The sequence below is a fragment of the Alexandromys fortis genome, unplaced genomic scaffold (genome assembly GCF_014885135.2).
Source record: "Alexandromys fortis isolate MF-2015 unplaced genomic scaffold, M_Fortis_MF-2015_v1.1 scaffold_240, whole genome shotgun sequence".
NCBI lineage: Eukaryota > Metazoa > Chordata > Mammalia > Rodentia > Cricetidae > Alexandromys > Alexandromys fortis.
Genome location: NW_026068133.1, coordinates 609,200 through 633,050, shown reverse-complemented (window position 1 = coordinate 633,050; position 23,851 = coordinate 609,200). Strand labels below are relative to the sequence as shown.

Sequence of the window (23,851 nt, the reverse complement as noted above, 5' to 3'; positions counted from 1 at the left end):
GCCTCTGCCTCTGAATGCTGGGATCAGAAGCGTGATCCACCATGACTGGTCCACTGGATTTGTTTTTATTTTATAGACAAAACTTACAAGTTTAGGAATGCATTGTTGAGGAGGGGACAGGGCTCAGTGGTAGAGCCCCTGCCTAGAATCCCCCAGTGAGGGATCGAGAGCTTGGCTCAGTGGTAGAGCACATGTCTAACACTTAAAATGTCCTGGGTTCAATGCCAACATCTCAAAGAAAATTCTTGAGACTGGAGAGATGGCTTACTGGTTAAGAGCTCTGACTGCTCTTGCAGAGGACATAGGTTGGGTTCCCAGCACCCACATGGTGGCTCACAACTGCCTGTAAGTCCAGTTCCAGTATCTTATGTTGTCTTCTGGCCTCTGAAGGCACTGCATGAAAAGTAAGTCTTTAAAGAAAAAACTCCTTGATTTCTGCTGGTGTTAGGCAGGTAGCAATGAATGGGAGGTTAGTATCTTGTAATGGAAACTGCAGAGCTAAACATTACAGTATCCAAAAATTTAAACACTAAATTGGGCTCAGATCTCTGTAGAGTTCAAATTTAGCCTGGTTTGCAGAGGAAGGTCCAAGATAGCCATGGCTACACAAAGAAGCCCTGTATCCAAACACTAAAAAGAAAAAGAAAAAAGAAAAGAAAGAGGAGGAAGAGGAAGAGGAGGGGGAAGAAGAAGAAGAAGAAGAAGAAGAAGAAGAAGAAGAAGAAGAAGAAGAAGAAGAAGAAGAAGAAGAAGAAGATTTACTCAAAGGTTGAGGGGCTGGTGAGAGGGCTCAGCAGGTAAAACACCAGCTGTCTAAACCTGATGGCCTGAGTTCAGTCCCAAGAGTCCATGCTGCACAGCTGTTCACTGATCTCCATAAGCTTGTCCCCACCCAGCATACACACACACACACACACACAAATAAAATGGTGAGGGAAGCCAGGTATGATGGATCCCACCTGTAATCCCAGTAAGTGAGAGACTAAGGCAGGAGTGGATCCAGGGGTAGCTCTGGAGTTCATATCCAGCTCATCCCAGCAGCAGTTAGAGAATGCCTGTTTGTCCAGAGGTCTTCTGGGAGACACACCCATCAGAAGTCACCCATAGGGAGCCAGCCAAGTTCCCATTGTGGATTTTGAAATGTCCCTGTGTGCAATGCCGGTCCCTATCCTGTAGTGTTGTAGAAACAGTCCTGCCATCTTGACCACCCAGGATCTTGAGGGAGAAACGCCCTCCTGTGCCACCATTAACAGGCTTCCAGGCCATCGTGGGATATTTTAGAAGCATTCTGATACTCCTAAGACTGTCAACACAGTTTCAAGGGAAGGTGTGTTCATGGAAGTCTAGGGATGTGAGAATGGGCAAACCAGAACCAGAAATGCTACCTCAGACTTCTGTAAATAAGTAGACAATGTATTTCCTTGAGAAAAAGATGAATTTTGTTTATTTTTTCAGGTAGAGTTTCATGTATTCCAGACTAACCCCCACATAACAAACTGAAGATAACTTTCAACTCCTGAGCTCCTGCCTCAACCTTCCAAATACTAGGATAACAAGCTTGCCCCCGTACAATTCCTCTATGTGATGCTAGGACTTAGACCCAAGGCTCCATGCATGCTGGGCACACACTCTGCAATCTGAGTATGCATTGGTACAGCTCCTTTTGTCTGGTTGCTATGGATGCTGCTGGTTACCCATTGAGTGATACCATACTCAGAAGCACGGAGAGGATAAAATAATTATTTCTCTGGAAGTCTGGCCTCTGGGGATTTTCTTTCTTGCCTATGTGTTCTAGACCCCTGGAATCTTCCCAGAATCCACCCACCCTGATTCCTGGCCCATGGTAGAATCCCTGACCTTAGCTGGCTATAGAAAGAGCTGGTGATAGTGAGTCTTTTGCTTAGTGAACCTAGTGAATATACAAATTTGAGATCCTAGAAATTTAAGCACTCACCAAAAATCATGGAGCAGATGGTGTTGGCCACGACAGAGTGAAAGAGAAGGACTGGGTTCAGCAAGACCCTTGGAAACAAGAGGTACATCATCAAGCTCTAGGTGTCCCGTACATTGTTCCTCTGGTTGATTCTCAGAAGACAGTGCCATCTCCTGGTTGACCTGTATTTCAGAAATTGTGCTGTGTCTATTATTCTCCAGGCATCTGCCATGGTGTGACTCCTTGTGCATCTGCTCTCTCTGGTCTCATCTCTGATCTCTCTTTGAGAGTCTGTCCTTCCTTCATGCCCTTTGCCTTAGTTACTCTTCCATTGCACTGCTAAATCACCATGACCAGCACAGCCTAGAGGAAAAAGGGTTCACAGGGGCTTACAGTTTCAGAGGTGAGGACATGACTGTCATGTTCACGATCCTGAAAGCAGGTGGACAGTCATGGTGCTGATGCAGTAGCTGAGAGCTTACATCTCATCTGTGTAGGAGGTAGACAGAGCGCTATCTGGGAAAGGTATGGGCTTTGGAAACCTCAAACCATTCCTAGTGACACATCTCTTCCAACAAGGCCACACCTCCTAAACTGTCCCAAATATTTCCACCAACAGGAGACCAGGTATTCAAAGATCTGAGCCATGGGGGTTATTCTCATTCAAACCACCACACCCTGTTACTCTCACATCCATCTGTCCTCCCCACCAAGACATTCGTGTCTCTGTTGACTCTTTCTAGTATCCCATATTTCAGTTCTATATTTTTTTCTGTGAAATTTCTATCTCGAAATATATCTTCGGATCTTTAGTTTTTCATCCCCTGTCCTGTCTCAAACCCCTGAATTGGTCTCTAGACCACTCTATCAGGATCTTTAGCACCCACACTCTCCATCTCTGTATCTCTATTGTGTTGACCTCCTTCACAGACCCCTGGGTCTCAGGCCAGGGTTTCCAAAACTTCACCACCAGACCCTAAACCTCCACTCTGATTCCATCCTTCTGGCTGCATTTTCTGGTACAAAGTCCTTTGTGGAAGTCAGACAGAATGCCTTGAGGAATTTTCAAGTCTACTCTTTGGCCAAAAAAAAAAAACCTAATAAAAAAATCATGTCTAAGAGTGGTATTGGGTGGGAACTTCCCTTCCCCTACTCTAAGGACCATTCCTTACTTACCACATCTTGGAAGATGGATCAATGATGGCCATGAGCCCCTGTCCAGAAGAAGCCTCAACCTGACCCATTAGGGCCTCACAAACCATCACATGTCCACCCAGGGCTAGAATAGGCTGAGGCCCACGTAAGCTGTGACAGTATCTCCATACTTCCCCTCAGCGGCAGAGTAAAGGACCAAACCTCACTAGCTGACCCAGTGATGGGTCCTTCCTCTCACTGGATCACACTCCCCAGTGTCTGGTCTCATCAGGAAAGAACTCAAACTTGAGCTCTGTGGTCACTTTCCTGAGTGCTCTGATCCCAGCTTTTCTGAGGACCTTCCAGCTTTGGGGTTTATGAGTTTCACAGATTCCACACATGAAATGCTACTCTCCATGATGGAGAACACAGTATGTCTACAAATCTCCCCAAATTTCTACTAGAACCCATCTCCCTACCTGCCTTCCCTCTGTTCCTTCTCAATAGAATTCTAGAAGCTTCTCTAGTGCCACACTATGACTAGAAGAAGAAAATTCCCAACCTGATCTGGAGATGCCTGTTGAGCCATCTACTTGCAACCCTTTGCTGCCTGTGAGCACCGCTTCCTTCTCCCACTTCCTGCCTCTTCACACTGACCTCCACCACATCTCACCCCTTGGAAGGATTTAAGTAAGCTCATGAGGTCTGTTTGAAAATGTTTTCCAGCAGAAACCATTGTCCAGGAGAGAGACAGCCCTTGAGCTGGAGAGACCCCAGGCCCAGCCTGGCAAGATTCAGGAGAAGACAGAACACCATGGTCCTCCCTTGGCTTGATGCACATTCCCCTGTTGTTCTTGACGGGTTGTCTGCTTGGTTTGTTGTCCTATTTCTGTTGTTGGCGGAGGAGGTGTGCCAGGAATCTCCCTTGACAAAGTCCTGGTAACTCTCCCTAGGATACAGGGACTTTGGTGAGACAAATGGAAATTTAGTATCTCAGAGGTGATTTGAAAGCTGCCTTTTGTTTGGCCAGTGGTTACTCAGAGACATCTTCCTAGTTGATGATGTTAAATAAATGACCTTCCCATGAGCACCTGCTTGTTCCAGCAGTGCAGTGTGTAGAAGCTCATTTTCAGGAGACAGCACTCAAAGTGTGGCTCCCAGACAATTCTGTCAGAAGGTGGCAAGACAGCAAGCACAGATGACTTAGAGAACTGGTACCAACTTGCACACTTTGGGGAGAAGAATTTACTGTGGTCATCTGAGGAGAGTGACAGAGATTAGATAAACAAGTTTGGGCTGCACATTGGGCAAGTTTAAAGAGTGACTTATGGTGTCACTTTATCGAGTGGTTTATTTACTTACTGGTTACTGTTCCACAGTATTAAACACATGACACCAGCCACCTGCTCTTCAGGTTTTCACAGTGGAGCAGGGAACAAGGCAATAGGTTGTCCCTTCACAAGCCTGTCATGGATGTGATGGAGTTTGCAGCAAGAAGCCCTTCTGAGAAAACCTTAGTTAACAGATAATCAAGAGGTCACATGTAAGAGCAGCCAGGAGGTCAGGGGACTGGATACTGTCATGGCTGCTCTTGAGGGCTAACTTGACTGTATCAGGTATCAACTAAAACCCAGGCTGCTGGCATCCTGTGAGGGATTTTCTATTAAATTATTAGAAGCAGGAAGACCCACCCTAAATCTGAAGCACATCTTCTGTAGGCAGAACACATGAAAGAAGGTGTTGTGTTTTTGCTGATGATGTGACCCTGTCTGCAAAGCACAGGAACCTAGAATATACTGTGTGAAATAAAAGACACCAGACACCAAAGATCACAGTTATGTGCTTCTGCTTACATGAAACACACACATTAGGCAAATCCACAGACACAGAATTCAGACCCTATGCAGAGCCCATTTATTGCAGCCTAGAAGACCAGCCTCCAGACAGTACAGGGTTTGAAGGGATGTTCACAGCTAAGATTGTTCTGCCTGAGGGTTAGCGAAAAAAAGGGACTCACACTCTCTCCTGGTAATTTACTTTTTTATTCTCTTCTCATGTTGTTCTCTCTAATTCTCTCTCTCTCTCTCTCTCTCTCTCTCTCTCTCTCTCTCTCTCTCTCTCATTCTCTCTCTGCACCACTTATACACCCCCACCAAAATTTTCAGGGAATGCAGGAGTCACAAAAGGCTTTAATTTTATTTCTCTGAAGCAGGGGAAAGGTAATTCAAACTAACTCACAACTGTGTAAACATTTTGAACTAACACCTGTAATTAGAAGTTGTAAAATCCAGAATCTCTTTGGGTCTCAGAGGTGCCTGGAGTGTCATAAATTCCCTAGTTCAGGCTCAAGTCAACATTCCAGAAATACCCAGCTTCAGCTCCAGTCCACACTACCAGGACACTGTGGCACTATGATGCTTTAAATCTCAAAGTGTACTTACTACCCTGTGTGCGACCTCATATCATAAAAAGAAACCTGTAGTTCCCTTTTGCGAGGGCTACAGGGCTAAATTACTCTCTCTATTCCTGACTAGTCAGAATTTCCTTACCAAATGGTGCCACCGAACAAAGTTGCTTCTTTTTCTAGACTTTGGTGTTCTACTCCCTGGTATTTGTGCAGTCCCAGGACCCAACACTTATATATATAAGAAACAGTTAGCTGAACTTGAGTTCTCATGGTGCACACCATATCAGCAATAGGATGTCAGGAGCGGGTGCAATGATGTAATCACTTGACAGTCGGCAATGATTGGGCTGTTTAGTATTTCTGACTCTATCCTAAATGAATCAGCACCTTGCCTATGTAAATGTTAGATTGGTTTTCTGGGGTAGTTTATCTTTAAAAGACCATCAGCAAGGCATCTGGTCTAATCTAAAGTTATTTTGAAGCTTTGTTTCAACTAATGGTACACACCAAAGCCTGTGATAGATTTCTCAACACTAAGACTCAAGGAATTTGAGACAGCTGGCTCATTGTTTTTCTTAACTTGAGCTGTGATCTGCAGCAATCCCTTAGGGGGAGCTCATAGGCCCAGACTGTATATTATTTCCTTGTATTCATTTTTATTTCTCAAATTTCTTAATAAGCTAAAGTTATATCAATTAGACAGCACAGTTAGGGAGGAATCATCTTCTTGACAACCCACAGAGTAAAATGCCCAGTAGAATAGGCTGTTTTCATGGGAGAAACACACTATGTTACAAGTAGCAGGGTCTCCCCACATCTACTCACACCAAGCCAGATACCAGGGAAAGATTGTAGCAGCAAATGTGTGAAGGCAAAGTGGAATTGAAAGATATTGCAGAGTCTGTGTTCTCATAGTCTTACATAAAACAAGATTTACCCATCAGAACGTTTTTCTCCTGGTGAAATGACACCTTGGACTTCAATTTCACCTGCTGATCCTCTGACATGGCTAGCATCCATTAGATTAGATGATGGAGCGCCAGAAGTCTCTACATGGAAACTGTGGTTGCTGGGTGCAATAGGGAACTGACTCAGCATGAGATGTGACCTTCTGAAGTCTCTTGGTTCACACATCAAGAAAGACAATGATTGACTTCCCCAGTGCTTTTCTCAGGGCAGAAGAACACACCTCAGAGCTTTGCAGAAGCTGCAGTAATGTTGAAGGATGTGAGAAGTGACCTACGGCCTGGTTGGCAGCAGGTCTTACAGAGGAAGAAAGATGGGGCCATTCTCAACAGGAGTGGGGACACATGGCCACCTCAGCCCAGTCAGCGGGCCAAGAAGCTGATCTGATATGTTGGAGCTACGTTGGTCAAGCCACTCTCCTTGGGCCTGAGATCAATGTCCTTAGGAGCCACAGGACTGGACACAGAGAAGTTCTGGAGGATGGTGGTGAAGAAAAGGAACAATTCATTGCGGGCAATGCCTTCGCCAAGACAAATGCGCTTTCCTGTGGGCACAGAGAATGAGCCATGTGAGCCCCAGGTGAGTACACAAACTTCAGACTGTCCCTTCCCTAAACCCAGACAACTCTGTCCATTGCAATGGAGAAGAAAGAGTTTGACCCTTAATCTGCAATTCAAGTGAGAATGGAAGGCAGCCTGCCATCAATCCTGAGGACATGAGTTCACCCCCTGGACCCACATGTTTCAAGGAGAGAACAAATTCCCATAGTCTGTCCTCTGTCATAAACATATATACACCCTCCATAGTGCACGTGTATATGCATGCCAACATATATGCAATAATTCAATCATAAAATGCAAGCCAAATTGTTGGTGGATTCACATGGTAATTTCTTACAGATTTCTAGGTTTTGTTTATTATCAGAGTCCTTTGTTTCAGAATTGTAAGAACACAAGAGAGTAGGAACAAATGTACATGTCTAAACATGTGTATTGTAACATCTTTAATGTTCCCTCCTTTATCACATGGGGAGATTGGTCCCCATCTCATTGGCTGCCCTGAAGGTGAAGGTGCTGTTTACAGAGACTCTTAGACTAACAACTGAATGGCATTAAGGGCCCTAGATGAGCCAGTCATGGGGGCACATGCCTGCAAGTGCACTTGGAGGATTACAACATGAAGATGATGTACATACCAAGAGCTCTCTGTCTGTCCCCTGCCTCTGTCCCCCTGTCTCTCATCTCCAGTCCCCCCCCCTCTCTCTCCTATTTCTCTCTTTCTCTTTCTCAGTGCCCCTTGCCCCCTTGCTTCTTCAGCTTAAGATCGATCAACTTCAACTAGTTACAGAATACAATTTTTCTTATAATTGAGAATGAGCAGGGGGACATGATTAGGGATCTATGGCACCCAACAAATTCTCAGAGGTGTAAGGAGCCCTTGTTTGTTTGTTTCCTCCAGCATGAAGCAGCACAGAGCAAAGGAGCCTGAAAGCCCAGGCAAAGGCTTCACCACCTGCCTGTACCTCAGTGATTCTTAATCTGCAGTTGGCTGCCTCGGGCCTTCAGGTGGAAGAGGGATTTCCCAGTAACCACTGTGTCCTCCAGTTCTTGGGAAACCAGTCCTGTGTAGGAGTAAGCACCCTACCTACCTGCTTAGACCCCACCTTTTCAGAATTTAGGTGGCACAAGCTTAGAAATTCATGGAGAAGTCTCTGAGATGGTTCTCTGAGAACTGGTTTTTCCAGAGCTGCTTTTCACATCTTATCTCCCTGCCAACACAAAGTCTCCATACCTGTGCTGGGTATTTAGGACACAATTTATGTCTCTTTGGCGCTAACACATTTTGTCTATCTCCCTCTCTTTACTTTTTTCTTTCTGCCAATGGTAGCCTACCTGACCTGTGTCTGTACCTATCACTACTATTTGTCTTTTGAGCTATTCCATCCACTTGTGTTTTTCTAAACTCCCTAGATAGCATCTCAGTCCCTCCCGTTTTTCTGTCCAAGGACACCTTGTCATGTCTTCCTTCTGTGTCTTCCCTCTGCTTCTTGGTCTCTTTCTAGTTGTGCCTTTCTCCCTTCCCGTCTCTCCCCTTCCTCTCTTCCTGACTTACATCATCACATATGGTTCCTCACCCATCTTCTTCTCTCTCATGTCCACGCTCTGATTCCTATCATACATCTCCTCCTATTGTAGATTCCTGTGTCTCTGTGCATCTCTTTATTGGAATCTGTCTTGATATTCTTACCTCTCTATTGTTGATTTGTCCCAGTCCCCTTTCTTCACATCCCTGCCTTTCTACACTTGGGACAGTCATATGAACAATTCGGGAGCAGGATGAGCCCAGGGACACTGAAGTCTCTTGGCATTCAGGACTAGACATTTCCTACAGAAGACATGGCTCAGCAGGAGAACACTTGCCTTAAATCCCTCTGTGAGGGGATGAGGACAGGCATGCTCAGCAGGAGAGCATCTCTAGAATGCACAAGAAGGAGTCTGGAGATGTGTGCTCTTTGGAAGAGAACTTGCTTACCATAGGGATATACACAGCCCTGGGCTCCATACCTTGCATCAGGTTGGGGGGGGGCAACTAAAGACTAAGGAATTGTTTCTAGAACCTCTCTCTCTCTCTCCAAAACATAAGAAACCAGAACACAAAGTTTCCATGTTTACATCCCATAGAGTCCATTCAACTGAATTAACATAGACATCATCTTCTTATGTAACAAACTAAATAAACACTACAGGCAATTGAACTACACACTAGAGAGATTATATTCTTCCAGTGAAAAACAAATCTCAGTCACTCACATCAGTTGACCTACTCCAGGCTGCCAACTACCTCAGCATGGCCAAGTAAGGCAAAAGCAGAGCTGGTACCCATCAAGCTGTGTTCATGCCCAGCTCCCTCCGGTCTACAGACACTGTGTGCTGACACTGCTGGGAGCTGTAACTGAACTTTCTCTGGTTCAGGAGTTTGTCCATCATGAATGGGTTCTTGAAAAAAATAAATGCTAGTAATTTTGATCTCTCTTACAGTTTAACAAGCCAATGAGTATTTAATACAAACAGACAGGTGTGTCAGGACAGCCTCATTTCCCCAGTGCTCACAGATAAATCCCTCCCTAGCCACAAGACCTTACAAGCTCAAGGCAGTTCATAGATGATATCATTTGTTCTTGCTGTTGTTCTCTAGGAAAAACAATTCACACTCTCTGCTAACTCACAGGCCACTCCTGCCCTGGATCCAGATAGGCTGATTGCAGATCTTCACCTCTCCCTCTCTTCTCCAAGACCCAAACGCCAGTCCTCACCCCACCTCTGCAACAGAACCCTTGCTTCACCCTTCCCTACCCACACTCCACATCTCTTTGGATTTCTCTGATCTTCCCCAGGATGCACCATTACTAAGCCAAAGTCCACTCTGACCAGAGAAGCAGGTAGGCTGACAGAGAATCCATGCTTCTCCTTCTGATTCTCCAGATCCACCCCTACTGCCCCCATCTCACCTACAGCTCTGCAGCAGAATGCCTGGTGTGCTCTCCCTTGCCTCCCTGACCCCATCCCCAGTGAATCACAAAGATCTTCTCCTCCAATCCTCCTTCCCCCAACTCATCCCATTATCCCAGCCTCCATCACCAGCAGGAATTTCCCTGGGACACACCAGCTGGGCAGGACAGGGAAACAGGTCCACAGAAAGCTTCCTATGGCAACACACAGCCATCATGCTCACCTAAACCCCAGAAACCAAGAAACCAAACATCCACCTAACAAAGACAAACCCAGATATCGGCACCTAGACCTATAATCACCGCCAAACAAGATTCCTGGATGCCAGCATAAAAACACAATCAGTAACAGCCAGGACAATGTGAATCCACTAGAGCTCAGTAATCCCTGTCTACAAAGGTGTAAGAATCTTATAGAACACCAAGTAGATTGTATCAGAAAAGAAAGACCCATTAACACATAAATGCCCAGAACAGGGAAAGATTATTAAAAGTTTCAAAACAAAAAGACCAAGCAACATGTAAAGGCAAACCTATTAGAATTATACCTGACTTCTCAATGGAGACTCTGAGAGCCAAAAGGGCCCAGACAGATGTACTGCAGATTCAAAAACCCACAGATATAAGCCTTGACAATAATATCAAGCAAACCTTTCAATCACCATAGATAGAGAAAATAAGATTTGATGATAAAACCAAATTTAAACAATATTTATCAAAAATTTAGCCCTAAATAAGATGCTCAAAGAAAAGATCCAATGTGAAAATATTATCTGGATACAGGAAAGCACAGGGAATAAAATAACCCAAACCAGAAAAATCAAAGTAGGAAAACACACACCCTGCATCACCACCACCAATATCAACAACAATAATAGCAACAACGAAATAACAGGAATCAACAATCATAGCCCATTGATTGATATCTCTCAACATTAATGGTCTCAAGTTCCAAAATTTAAAAAATTAACATAATGGATGAAAGACTGGATTCACCCATTGACTGCAGCCAAGAAAATTGTGTTAACATCAAGGACAGACATTACCTTGGGGTAAATGGGTTAAAACAAGGTGTTTCAAGGAAATGGACTTAAGAATTGTACCGGTGTGGTCATTTTAATATCTAACAAATTAGATTTAAATCTCATCAGAAGACACAGGGATGCACACTACATACTCATCAGAGGAAAAATCCACCAAGAGCACATTTAAATTCTTAACATCTATGCCCCAAACACAAGGACACTAAAGTTTGTAAAAGAAACACTACTCTAGCTTAAATCACACATTGACTCTCACACACTGACAATGGGAGACATAAGCATTCCACACTCATCAATAGACAGGTCATTCAGAAAAAAACTAAACAGAGAAATGCTGGAGCTAACTGATGTTATAAAGGGCCACACTTTAAGAAGGGTGAGAACCACTACTCTAAAAAAAAAAAAAAAAAAAAAAAAGGAAAAGAAGTCACACCCAAAAGTGCAAATGGCAAGAAATAATTGAACTCAGGTTTGAATTCAATAAAATAGAAGCAAAGAGAGCAATACAAACAATAAAAGGAAAGATGAATTGATTCTTAGAAAAAAATTAATAAGGTTGACAAACCTTTATCCAAATTAAAAGGTGGAAAGAGACTGACCAAATTAACAAAATCAGAATCAAAAGCTGATACATAAGAGACCCTGAGGAGATCAGAGAATTTAAAGGACATACTTAAAAAACTTGTATTCCACCAAATTGGAAAATCTAAAAGAAATGAATACTTTTCTTGTGATGTGGGAGTGTCATATATCAATCTGTTGATTTCATTGGTTAAGCAATAAAGAGACTGCTTGGCCCTGACAGGTTAAAACATAGGTGGGAGGAGTAAACAGAACAGAATGCTGGGAGGAAGAGGAAGTGAGGTAAGACTCCTCAGACAGACGCAATAGCTCTGCTCTCTGAGGCACACGCGATGAAGCTCCGACCCAGGATGAACGTAGGCTAGAATCTTCCCAGTAAGCACACCTAGCGGTGTGACATAGATGATTAGAAATGGGTTAAGAGGCTGAAACTATGGGCCAAGCAGTGTTTAAATGAATACAGTTTGTATGTTGTTATTTCAGGGCATAAGCTAGCCAGGTGGCTGGGGTGCTGGGGACGCAGCCCCGCTGCTCCTATTACTACATTCTTGATAGGCACTACTTACCAAAGTTAAATCAAGAACAAATAAGGAAATTTAAACAGACCTATAATCCCTAGAGAAATGGAAACAGTCACTGAAATTCTCCCAATGTACCCTGCCCCCAAATCCTGGGAAAAAAAAAAAGAAAGCCTAGGGACAGAGAGTTTCAACAGAAGGATGAATAACATGTGTTACATTTATACAATGGAGTATTATTTGGATTTTTTTTTTAAAAAAACAGCATCATGAAAATTTAGGCAAAGGGATGGAACTAGAAAAGAATCCTGACTGAGGTAGCCCAGACCCAAAAACATAAACGTGGCATGTATTCACTTATAGGTGAATATTAGTCATTAAATAAATGATAACCAAGCTACAATCCATAGACCCAGAACGGTTAGATACAGACAAAAGTACTAGGAGGGGAATATAAATCTCCCTGGGAGGGGAAAATAGAACAGAGTTCATGGGTGGACTAGGGGCATCAGAGGGGACAAGAATGGGAGGTTCAGGAGGGAGGAGAGATGTGTTGAGGGATAGAGTGTGGGCAGAGACAGCTAGAATTGAGGGGCATTGAGTGCTGGTATGGAAACCTAGTGCAGTAGAAACTTCCTAAACTACAGGAAGGTGAGCCTCATGAATTCTCCAAATAATGAGGGAAGCATAGTCCCACCTGGTCAGATCTTGTCATTAAATGAAGCTTCTAGTACTTTGATTAGGTAACATTCAATTGGGTTTCTGGCCAACATCAAACAACCCAAGGCTGTTGTCAAGACAGTAGGTTGGCTCCACAAACTGACAGCAAGGCTTCATCACTGAAGAAAATTCCCACACAACTCATTGAACTGGAGACATGTAGCTGGGGCCTATATAGAACCTTCATACCCGTGATTTAGCATCTTTGGTATAGGAAGTATTCTACAGGCTACCAAATGAGAAATGTATACACCAACCCAGCCACAAAACCTTTGATGAACCATGCTATCCTGCCTGTACAAAATATTAGGGCTCAACAGTGGCACAATGCAGTGCATTGTGGGAGTAATTATCCAGTGTATGGTTTGAATATGCGGCATTGCTTGAGTGACCAGGAACCAGGGACTAGGAGAAAAATGCTACAGCTCAAAAAGAAAAATAAAAGTAAGAACAAAATGACCCCTGAAGATATTCTGCTACACTCATAGATCAGAGCCCTCCTTATTCATCCATCACCAGAGAAGCTTCCCCCCTACAGCAGATGGGAACAAATTCAGAGACACAGCCAGACATTTCACAGGGAGAAAAACCTTGAAACACAGAGCTCTAAATGGAATGTCTTTGTCATTAGAGATTAGAGAACCCAGAGGAAGAAGAGGCAGAAAGAGGGTAAGAGTTTGAGGGGATGCAGGACACCAAGAGAACAAGGCTCTGAACCAACTGAGCAAAGCTCATATGAACTCAGACTGAGGCAGCAGGCACAGGGCCTGCTCGGGTCTGCACCAGGTCCTCTGTGCACATCTTACAGCTTTCAGTTTAGTGTTTCCATAGATTCCTGAGTGTGCGAATGAGTCGGTCTCTGGTTCTAGTGCCTTCTCTTGGGCTCTACTTTTTCTGTTCATTTGCACTGTATAACATTGAAGTGATGGTTTTTGTTTTATCTTTTACTTAATTTCAGCATGTTTGGTTGCTATTGCTTAGAAGCCTGTTCTTTTCTAATGAGAGAAAGAAAGGGGATGGATCCTGGAGGGAGGGAAGGTGGAGAGGGACTGGGAGGAGGAGAGGGAAGGGGAAACTGTAATCAGCATATATTGTATGAGGAAAGAATCTATTTTTAATAAAAGGGAAAACTTAATAAACAAATGTTTAATAGGAAAAGACAGAATTGGTGGATTTGATGCAACTGGAAAACAATGTGGAGGAACTGTCTTCTGCTCTTTTGTGGACTTTACGTGGGCATTGCTGCATTGACTTTGAAGACATCCCGAACGTCCTGACCTGGGAATATCTGTGCTCCCTTCCTCTCTATTACTTAATCTGTTGTTTACTGCTGGGAGCAGCGGGAAGAACCTGGTTGTGCACTTAGCCCATTGTGTTCTCTGTGAACATCCTTTGTTCTCCTCTGTCAGGCATTTAATCACAATTAAAGATAAGTGTTGTGACTCGTTTAAAAAGGTTTTCTCTCATAATAAAGTAAAAAAAAAAAAGAATTTGTTTAGGTTTAGAGGTTTTTAAATGCCTCTCCCAAGTCCTCCTGAGTAGGATGCAACTTTAGGTTACGGGACAGTAGCCAGGACAAATGGTTTCCCAGGTGGAATAGATTGAGTAAACCCGGAACTAGTCCTTACTGTATCCTGGAGGGTGAGCCTGCCCTCTAGTGTCTGGGAAATGAAGCACAGGTCCGTCTCACCTGTAGAGAAGGGCATAAAAGCTTCATTTTTCTTCAGAGCCCCACTGGCATCCAGGAAGTGGTCAGGATTGAAGGCATCTGGTTGTTCAAAGTATTGTGGGTCATGGAGAGCTGAACTCAGGATGGGGTACACTTCAGTGTTCTAGGAGATGTTGTGAGAGACAAAGATATTAGCATATGCTGATTCCCATATGCAGGCAGTTAGTCCTTAGGGAACCCCAGAATGCTGGGAAACCACAAACAGGCTGAGGGTGGTGATTAGGAGAGTGGAGGATGACAATGGCAGAGATGTGGAATCGCAGCTGGTCTCACCTTGGGGAGCAGGTACCCTCGAAACAAAGTGTCTTTGGTGACTTTGTGCGGCACTCCAGTGGGGATAATATCTGCAAATCGTTGGATCTCGCGAATAACAGCCTCAGTGTAAGGCATTTTGTTGCGTTCATCAAGGGTTGGTGGGCGGTGTGAGCCGATCACCTGATCGATCTCCTTTTGGACTTTCTCTGCACAGAAAAGGGAGACAACAGACAATGCTTGCCCCTCTCACAGAGGCAATGCACAGTGACCCTGTTTTCTGTGAGTCAATAGCTTAGGAACAGTGCAGATCCAGGAGACTCTGCTGAGAAAGTCACAGTGCACTCTTTGACATGCACACCTGTGATGGAGGAAGGTCATTGGTTAATTAATAAAGAAACTGCTTGTCCCTGATAGGTTAGAACATAGGTGGGTGGAGTGAACAGAACAGAATGCTGGGAGGAAGAGGAAGTGAGGCAGATGCCTCAGACAAACGCCATTTCCTCTCCTCTCTGGGGCAGATGCGATGAAGCAAGCTGCCAGGTCAGACATGCTGAATCTTTCCCGGGAAGACTGGTGCCACACAGATTATTAAAGATGGGTTAAAGCAAGATATGAGAGTTAGCCAGATGAGGCTAGATATAATGGGCCATCAGTGTTTAAAAGAATACAGTTTCTGTGTGATTATTTCGGGGCATAAGCTAGCTGGGGGCCAGGAGCTGGGTGGCAGGAACATGGCCTGCAGCTCCTTCAACACACCTGTGCTTCTCTCCAACCACACTCAGGGCTATGTTAGAGACTCTCTCCAAAGCTCCAACCTTGCTCATAAAAGAGAGAAAAGGAAAACCCACCGCAAAGGGTTCTTTTCGTCTATCAGTCTGAGTGAGGGCTGGAGGGGAAGATGGTAAGAATTTTCCCCAATTGTAATGTAATGTTGTAACTTGTGTTTCTACATAACACACACACACACACACACACACACCCCACATACACAAACATACAGAGAGAAAGAGAGACAGATAGACAGATAAATTGCTTGCAATTTATATTTAAAAATCCAGAGTGCTGGAGAGATGTCTTAGTGGTTAAGAGCACTTGTCTCTCTTGAAGAGGACCCGGGTTCAATTTCCAGCACCCTCATGGCAGTTCACACTGTCTGTGACTCTGGGTCCAGGGGATCCAAACCCTCATACAGACATATATCAGGCAAAACAGCAATGAACATTAGTAAAAAAATTAAAAATACAGGCCAACAATATAAGGCTATAAACTCAGGAATGAAAGGAAAGTAAGTTAATCTGTGTATGAACAGAATATGAACACATTGGTGAATATGATGGCCCATGAAAGGGCTCAGTCAGCAAATGCATTGATTTCTATCCTAACAGCCTGGCTTTGACATCAGAACCCATGGGAATGTGCAGGAGAGACCCAACTGCACAAAGTTGTCCTCCCACCTCCACACATGAACTGCAGCAGACAAACTAACAACAACATCACATCGATTTCAAATTCTTAGAATGTGAGTGTCAGCCAAGCAATGGATGAGTTGGTTAATAAATGAAAGATTTCTGGGTGAGTGAAATGAGCAAAGCAAAACTGGATGTCCATATTCCACTTTTCACTCACTGTATTAATCAATTAACAAGTCAAAAAATGGTGCACACACAAATGAATCAATGAATATAACTAACCAATAATGAAGTGATGTTAGGTTTAGCAAAGGAATATATGAATGAATAAATGAGCAAATACAGGAATAAACAAGTAGGTGTATTGAACGATAAACAAATCACAGATAAATGAATGCATTATTAAATGTATACATGGAGGAGTGGATTGACATGTGAAGGGTGAATTCAAAGGCCAGTGGAAGGATTAAGGAATGAACAGATTTGTGTGTGAATGAACCAATGAATCAATGACAGCCAGCCCACTCAAGCAGCCATGATATAGAATAAAAATTACCCATTTTCTCTAGTTCTCCCCCTCCCCTTCTCTCCAACTATTCCCCTTCTAGCCTCCTTTCTCCCCTCACCCTCACGCTCCCAATTTTGTCAGGCATACTTTCTATTTCCCCGTTCCAGGTGGATTTATGCATATTTTTCTTAGGGTTCACCTTGTTACTTAGCTTCCCTAGGGACAAGGACTATAGGCTCATTATCCTTTGTTTTACAGCTAGTATCCACCTGTGAGTGAGTACATACCATGTTCATTTTTCTGGGTCTGAGTTACCTCACTCAGGATTTTTTTTTCTAGTTTCATCCATTTGCATGCAAAGTTCACAATGCCATTGTTTTTTTTTTTTTTAACCACTGAGTAGTACTCCAATGTGTAAATGTGCCATGTTTTCTTTACCCATTCTTTGATTGAGGGCACCTAGGTTGTTTCCAGTTTCTGGATATTACAAACAATGCTGCTAGTAACATAGTTTGAAATAATATTCTTGTAGTATGATTGGGCATCTTTTGGGTATATGTCCAAGAATGGTATTGCTGGGTCCCGAGGTAGGCTGATTCCCAATTTTCTGAGAAACTGCCATACTGATTTCCAGAGTGGTTGTACAAGTTTGCATTCTCACCAGCAATGGATGAGTGTTCCCCTTACTCTACATCCTCTCCAGCATAAGCTCTCATTAGTATTTTGATCTTAGCCATTCTGACTGTTGTAAGATCATATCAAGATGGAGGAAGGACAGAGATGAGGGCAAGGAAAGAGATATTTTGTGTGAGGGAGCTATTATGGAGTTAGCAAGAAACTTGGCACTAGAGAAATTCCCATGAATCCACAAAGATGACCTCAGCTAAGATCCTAATCAATAGAGGAGAGGGTGCTCGAACTGGACTTGCCCTATAGTCAGATTGATGAATATCTTAAATGTCACCATAGAACCTTCATCCAGCAACAGATAGAAACAGAGGCAGAGACCCGCAGCAGATCACTGGGCTGAGCTCCCAAAGTTCAGTTGAAGATTGGGAGGAGTGAGAATATGAGCAAAGAGGTCAAGACAATGATGGGAACACCCACTGAAGCTGTTTACCTGGGTTAATGGGAGCTCATCAACTCCAGTCAAACGAGGAAGGGACCAGCATAGGATCAAACTAGTCCCTCTGAATATGGGTGACAGTTGTATGGCTGGGGAAGACAGAGGGGTCACTGGCAGTGACACCAGGAGTTATCCATACTGTTTGGGAGGGCTTTTAGGGAATCTATTCTCTTTGAATGGATACCTTGCTCAACCTAGATATAGTAGGGAGGGCTTTGGACCTTCTCCAAAGCAATGTGCTTTACCCTCTCTGAGGAATGGATGGAGGGGTCGGGAGGTGATGAGTAGAGGGGAGGGGAGGAGGGGAGGGAGAGGGAACTGGGATTGGTATGCTAAATGAAAAAGATAGTTTGTTTTATTTAAAAATTAAATAAAATTATGAAAGAATAAAAATTGCAAAGTGATTAATCCAAATAAATGAATGAAATATATTCCCTTAGGTGAAGCAGAGATGAAAGAACCAAGGATTAATAATGTATGGATAGATAGAAGATGGGCAGAGGAATACATAAGTGGGTGAGTAGGTGTGTAGATGGAAAAACGAATGTATGGATGGGTAAATGAATAGAATGGGTAAATGGATGAAGAGGAGTATAGACAGAAAGAAGAGTGAATGAATGGATGAAAAGACAGAAGGAAAGAAGGAGGGAAGGAAAGATGGGTAGGTAGATGGATGGATGGAAGGATCAACCTTCAAGTTATAGCAGAAAACAATGGAAATGGACCAGCTGAGTGTTCATTCGCACACCACCCACAGCACTGCCTTAGGTTAGAATAGACCAAAGCCTTCAGAGTTCCAGATGTAAGAGGCCCATGTCTCTCTCATCCTCACAAACCTCTGCAGAAAAAAGGAAGCTAGAAGATCCCCCAACTGGCTGCCTGTGACTCACCTGCAACATGGGGGTATTTGAGCATGAGTAGGAAGCCAAAGCTGAGCGTGGTGCTGCTGGTCTCGGTGCCAGCAAGGAAGAGAGACAGCACGGAGATTATGAGGTTCTGGTGATGGAACTCCGTGTGTTGGTTGGACTTCTCCTGGTTCCAGATGGGAGATTGAAGGGAGGGTCAGGGGTGACTGGAAACTTGCAGGGAGATGCACACACATCCTGGGAACTGTCCTTCTGTCTCACTATCTAGACCACATGGCATTTTCCAGTCCTCGACAATGTCACTTGGCTTCTGCTCTGCCTTCTCTCTCTACTGTGCTCTCTTGTAGTTTAGCATGGTTTGTCTCCCAGGCTCTTTCTTTCTCTGAGGTCTTTCCTGCCTTTTGTCCCTCACTCTGTTTCTTCCCCACCCTTCTTTCTCCATATCACATTTTCTCCTCCTTTTATTTTCATCATTTTCCAGACACTTCTGCATCTCTTCTACTCCATTTCCTGTCTCTCCTCCCCATCCTCTGCTCCCTTTTCCTCCGTTCACATCCTCAGCCTTCACTCTCAGCCATCCCCTCTCATTCACGCAGGACTTACCTTCTCCATGCGTATAAGGTAGGTATCAATGAAGTCTCTTGGATTGTTGGGGTCCAAGGTTTCCCGGTGCTTCTCCACGCTGTGGCCAATGTAGTCAAGGATTTCCTGCAGGTTTTTGTAGATTTGTCTGTGGGTACCAGGAAAGTACTTCAGGAAGCCAGAGAAGAGCTCAAACACCTGTAAGAAATAAGGGCTGAGGAGGTCAACTGGAACTAGCAGGTCTCAGGAAGTGGGCAGTGCTCCTATATACACAGATGTCACAAAAGAACACACACACACATCCCACACATGCATGACATACATAGCCATGCCTTGAACTGTATCTTCAAATCAGTCTCTAACCTTCATTTTACATTCTCTGTATTTCCCTTTTTCTCTGCTCTCTCTCCCAGTCCCCCTTGTTTTGTCTTAATTTGTTTTAAATTGTGGGGTATTGTGTTTTGAACACATTAATGCCAGACAGGCTAAAGCCATTCAACATGTAGCCAAGGATTGTCCCAAATTTCTAATGCTCCAGCCTCCACCACCAAAATTCTGATATTTTATGTATTGTACACCACCAAGTCCTGGAGATGAACTCAGGGGCTCATGCATAAAATATGATCTCCTCTGTCCTTTAAGATACAGCTGCATCCCCCACCTCATCATTTTCTTATGTTGCGATGATTCAATATTTCTGCATATAGATCTCTCCACCCTGATTAACATTCCTCTCTCCCTCTGTTTCTCCCTCCATCCCTCCAGGAGCCCAAGTTTCCTTGCTTCTCAATGTTGTCTCTGCCTTTCTTCCATCCCTAAGACACTGCCTTCTTCACCCACAGAGCAGCCTCTTCTTTCCTCTGCCTTGGATGCTCCTCTCTTCCCACCTACTGACCTGGCTGGAGAATGAACTGATGAGCGAGAAGGTCCGATAGATCACATCCAGCAGGTGCAGGAACTGACGGTCTTTGTAGTCAAAGCGCTCTCCAAAGACAATGGAGCAGATGATGTTGGCTGTGATGCACTGGAAGAGGTAGGTAGGATCCAGGGGAGCTCCTGGAGGGTGAGGATGCAGAAAAGGAGACAGGGGTATAGAACTAGGGAAATATTTGGCTTCAGTTCCATCTCTGTAAAGCTGTCCCTACCACTCACTACTCAACGAACAGTTACAGTTGCTACCACATTTGCTCATATGATGCATGTAAGAGTCTGGACCCTTCACTCAGAGATGCAGGCATACTTTTGTTTATCTCCCCTCAGTACTGTACAGAATATGGGATGCTATTTATATACACAGAAGGGGAGACACCTTCACAAAGCAACTCAGCTAATCATGACTGGAATTAGGATTCTAGGAACAAGTCATAGAGTGAGTGCAGTCAGTCTGCTCCTGTACTATCCTGCCTCTGAACTGACAGCTAACTCCCACGGGCAGAAATGGTGCATAGAAGGGTTCAGGGATAGCTGTGTGAATTTACAAACCCTGCACACTTCATGCCCCTCTGCAAGTCTTCCTCCATTCCCTCTCTGACTTACTGCATTCCTTCTGTGACCTCCTACATTCCTTCTCTGACTTCCTCCATCCCTCCTCTGATTTCATCTCTCCCTTCTTTGACTTCCTCCATTCCTTCTCTGACTTCTTGCATCCCTTCTGTGACTTTCCTCATCCCTTCTCTGACTTCTTCCATCTTTCCTGTCACTTCTGAGCTCTGTGGTGTTCCAGATGCCATCAGCCCCTGCTGCCTTGGTGTGGCAGGTTCAGTCTTGGACCCTGGTTGTTGGAGGGCTACTGTCAGTCCAAAATTATTGGGGCACTGTTTTCCCTCACCCAAGGATGGCTTGTCTGTGGTCTCTGATCCTGTGTAGATCCTTCTTTGGGGCTCAACAGCTTCACTCTCAGCCTTGGAGCTCACTTCTCTCCCTCTGGGTCCCTCCAGCACTGATTTTCTCCCATCATTTTCTCAGCCTCTGCAACTTTATTACCTCCTGCCTCCTCACTGAACCCTCAGATATCTTAAGAAAGGTCAATAAGAGATGGCAAATACCCAGTGTAAAGGAATGGAAGTACAAGCATGGTCGTGTACCAATGTGACCTTGGTATAAGGAACCTTAAAGTGCCCAGAGGTCCTCTGAGTTCTATCCAATGAGCCTCTGTGTTCACTGCTGTTCACCAGGACAGTCACATGGAAGAAAACACAATTCCCTGCTTAGACCACGTTTGCAGGCCCTCCTGCTCACTTCCCTTTCCTTGAGCTAACATCTATGTTTGTCTTTGATAAGACCATGGGCAGAGGAGGGAGCAACAACAAAGGTTAAGACAAAGTGGCATTGAACTCTGTGTGCAATAGAAGAGGAACTTGGAAATCTCAGCCTCTTGCCTCTACCTCTGGAGTGCTGGGATTACACACATGCAGGACCATGCCCACTGTATATGGTACTGTAAGCTCTCCACAACTCAGCCACAGCTACATCAAAGGCAGGACCTCAAAATGTAGACAGGGCTAGCCTTGAGCTCATGGCCATCTTCCCTCACCTTCTGAGTTCTGAGAAGAGGCGTGTTCACCAAAACTATCCAATTGATGAAGAAAATTAACTCACAGATTGATTTTCTGAAGGGAAGTGACCACCATGGGCAGTACGTGCTTGGAAACAAAATACCTCACGTTTCTTTCCTGTCCTTGTGAATCTCTTTCCACTTCTATCTGTATCTCATCCCCAAACTCACTCTGTCTCTGTGTATCTCTTCCTCTCTGTGTGTGCGTGTGTGTGTGTGCATGCGTGTGTGTCTGTCTGCCTGCCTGTTTCTCTGCCCTTGTATGTCTCTTTCTCTTAGGCTCTGCACTCAGGTCCCTGTGTCATCATCTTCCTTTCTTCCCATTCTCTGGAACTCACCCTGGGATTTCTGCAGCTCCTCCACCAGATATTGGGCCTCCTCTTGAATCCGCTCCTCTATACTTCGCTTGCCCATCCCAAAATCTTTCATGGTGGCCAGAGAGAATCGCCGAAGTGTCTTCCAGCGTTCCCCATTAGAAAAGATCATACCTAGGAATGGAGGGGAAGCATTGATGAGTTACAAGGGAAGTTCAAAGACCCTGAGTTCTTCCCCACATATTTGGCTCCACCTCTCACACAACTTCCTGGATGACATCCTCCACTCCATCCTGTCCCGTATCTCACCATGTCCTTGTATAGTTGGGTCAAACACAGCAACTGTCCCTCGGCCAGAGAAAGCCTCAGCTTGGTCCACCAGAGCTTCCCTTATGGCCTCTGTCCCACACAACATGACCACAGGCCTTGGTCCCAGGTGCACTGTGAACACATCTCCATATTTTTTTTGAAGCTGCCAAGCATAAGGGTACAAGGGTTGTGGTTAGTTGGTGCAGACTTTGTTGTTACACTGTGAAAACACCTAGACACAGACTGGTAAGTAGGTACCCCTCCCCTGGCCACCCTTCCCTTTGAGGACCTAAGAGGTGAAGGGTTAATTCTCCAGACAGGCAGGGTCTGCACTGATTGGTTTGATTTTCTAATCAGTACACCAGCACTGTAGAGTAGGGAGACAGGGCAACACTTGTTTATATTCTGGCACAAGAGAAGTAGAGACCAGAGAATCAGTAGTCATCCTTGTCTGCACATCCAGTTTGAAGCCAGTCTCACCTACACATGACCCTACCTCAGAAATAATAGATACAGATATGGATGCAGATGTGCATTAGTTCCATGACTATACACTTCAGTCTGGCCAACTGAACCATGCTTCCTGTGGTCCAGCTTCAGCCTGTCCAATGTCTCCTGACAACGTTCATAGAGAACAGCCCTGACTCACCCACTGATTTACATGGGAAGGAAAGTGATAGTCATCTAGTAGTGTTCCTGAATGTGAGTCATGACTGCAGTTTGGACAGTTAGGGAAATACCCAACCATGCAACCATCAGGGCATCTACAGGGAATTGGTGTCAGGAACATGACAACCTCCCAGTGCTCAGAGCCCTTGACCATCATGTGGGGTTTGCAAATAACCCTCCCTCTTTTGTAACTTTTACTCTCTCTAGGTTTCACTGCAGCTAATAGAAATGAAAGGCTATGAAAATGGTCAGTGTCCAGTGTTGTTTAGGGGACATGCTAAGATAAAGCTCTGCATATGTTTGATGTGATGTATTTATGTTTTTGGATGGGGTCACAGCATCGAATCTTATGCAACGATGTACTTACAAACCTCAGACCAGATCAATGGTGTAAGTGAAACTTGCCAACTTAATGCTACACATAAGCCAGTTTTGTTTCCATCTTCTGCATCTAAATGATGTTCAAACACAGACGCAGTTGATGGTGTGTCGGGATAGTGGGAGGTAGTGACTACAAGGGGCTGAGACAGGGACCAGTCATGATGTTAAACAACAGTAGTAAGAAAGTGCTCATTTAAAAATTCATGGAGGTAGGCTTCTTGAGAGGTGACTCAGTGTCCAACATCTTTTTTTAAAATTTATTTATTTCTTTATTAATTAATTAATTAATTAAAGATTTCTGTCTCTTCCCCACCGCCGCCTCCCCCCGCCGCCTCCCC

The 23,851-nt window shown here is 44.4% G+C and overlaps 1 protein-coding gene across 1 annotated transcript in view; it reads right to left on the bottom strand.

Moving 5' to 3' along the window:
• Positions 1 to 5,090: 5,090 nt before the first annotated feature.
• Positions 5,091 to 23,851, bottom strand: part of LOC126491015 (cytochrome P450 2B1-like) — a 34,868-nt gene continuing 16,107 nt past the window's right edge. The window contains exons 2-9 of the mRNA XM_050126394.1: positions 22,464 to 22,626; positions 22,179 to 22,328; positions 20,182 to 20,342; positions 19,308 to 19,484; positions 18,729 to 18,870; positions 14,814 to 15,001; positions 14,502 to 14,643; positions 5,091 to 6,984 (exon numbers count right to left, since the gene is read on the bottom strand). Of these exons, the coding sequence (XP_049982351.1) occupies positions 6,803 to 6,984; positions 14,502 to 14,643; positions 14,814 to 15,001; positions 18,729 to 18,870; positions 19,308 to 19,484; positions 20,182 to 20,342; positions 22,179 to 22,328; positions 22,464 to 22,626 (1,305 nt within the window). The 3' untranslated portion in view covers positions 5,091 to 6,802. The remainder of the gene's footprint in view (positions 6,985 to 14,501; positions 14,644 to 14,813; positions 15,002 to 18,728; positions 18,871 to 19,307; positions 19,485 to 20,181; positions 20,343 to 22,178; positions 22,329 to 22,463; positions 22,627 to 23,851) is intronic.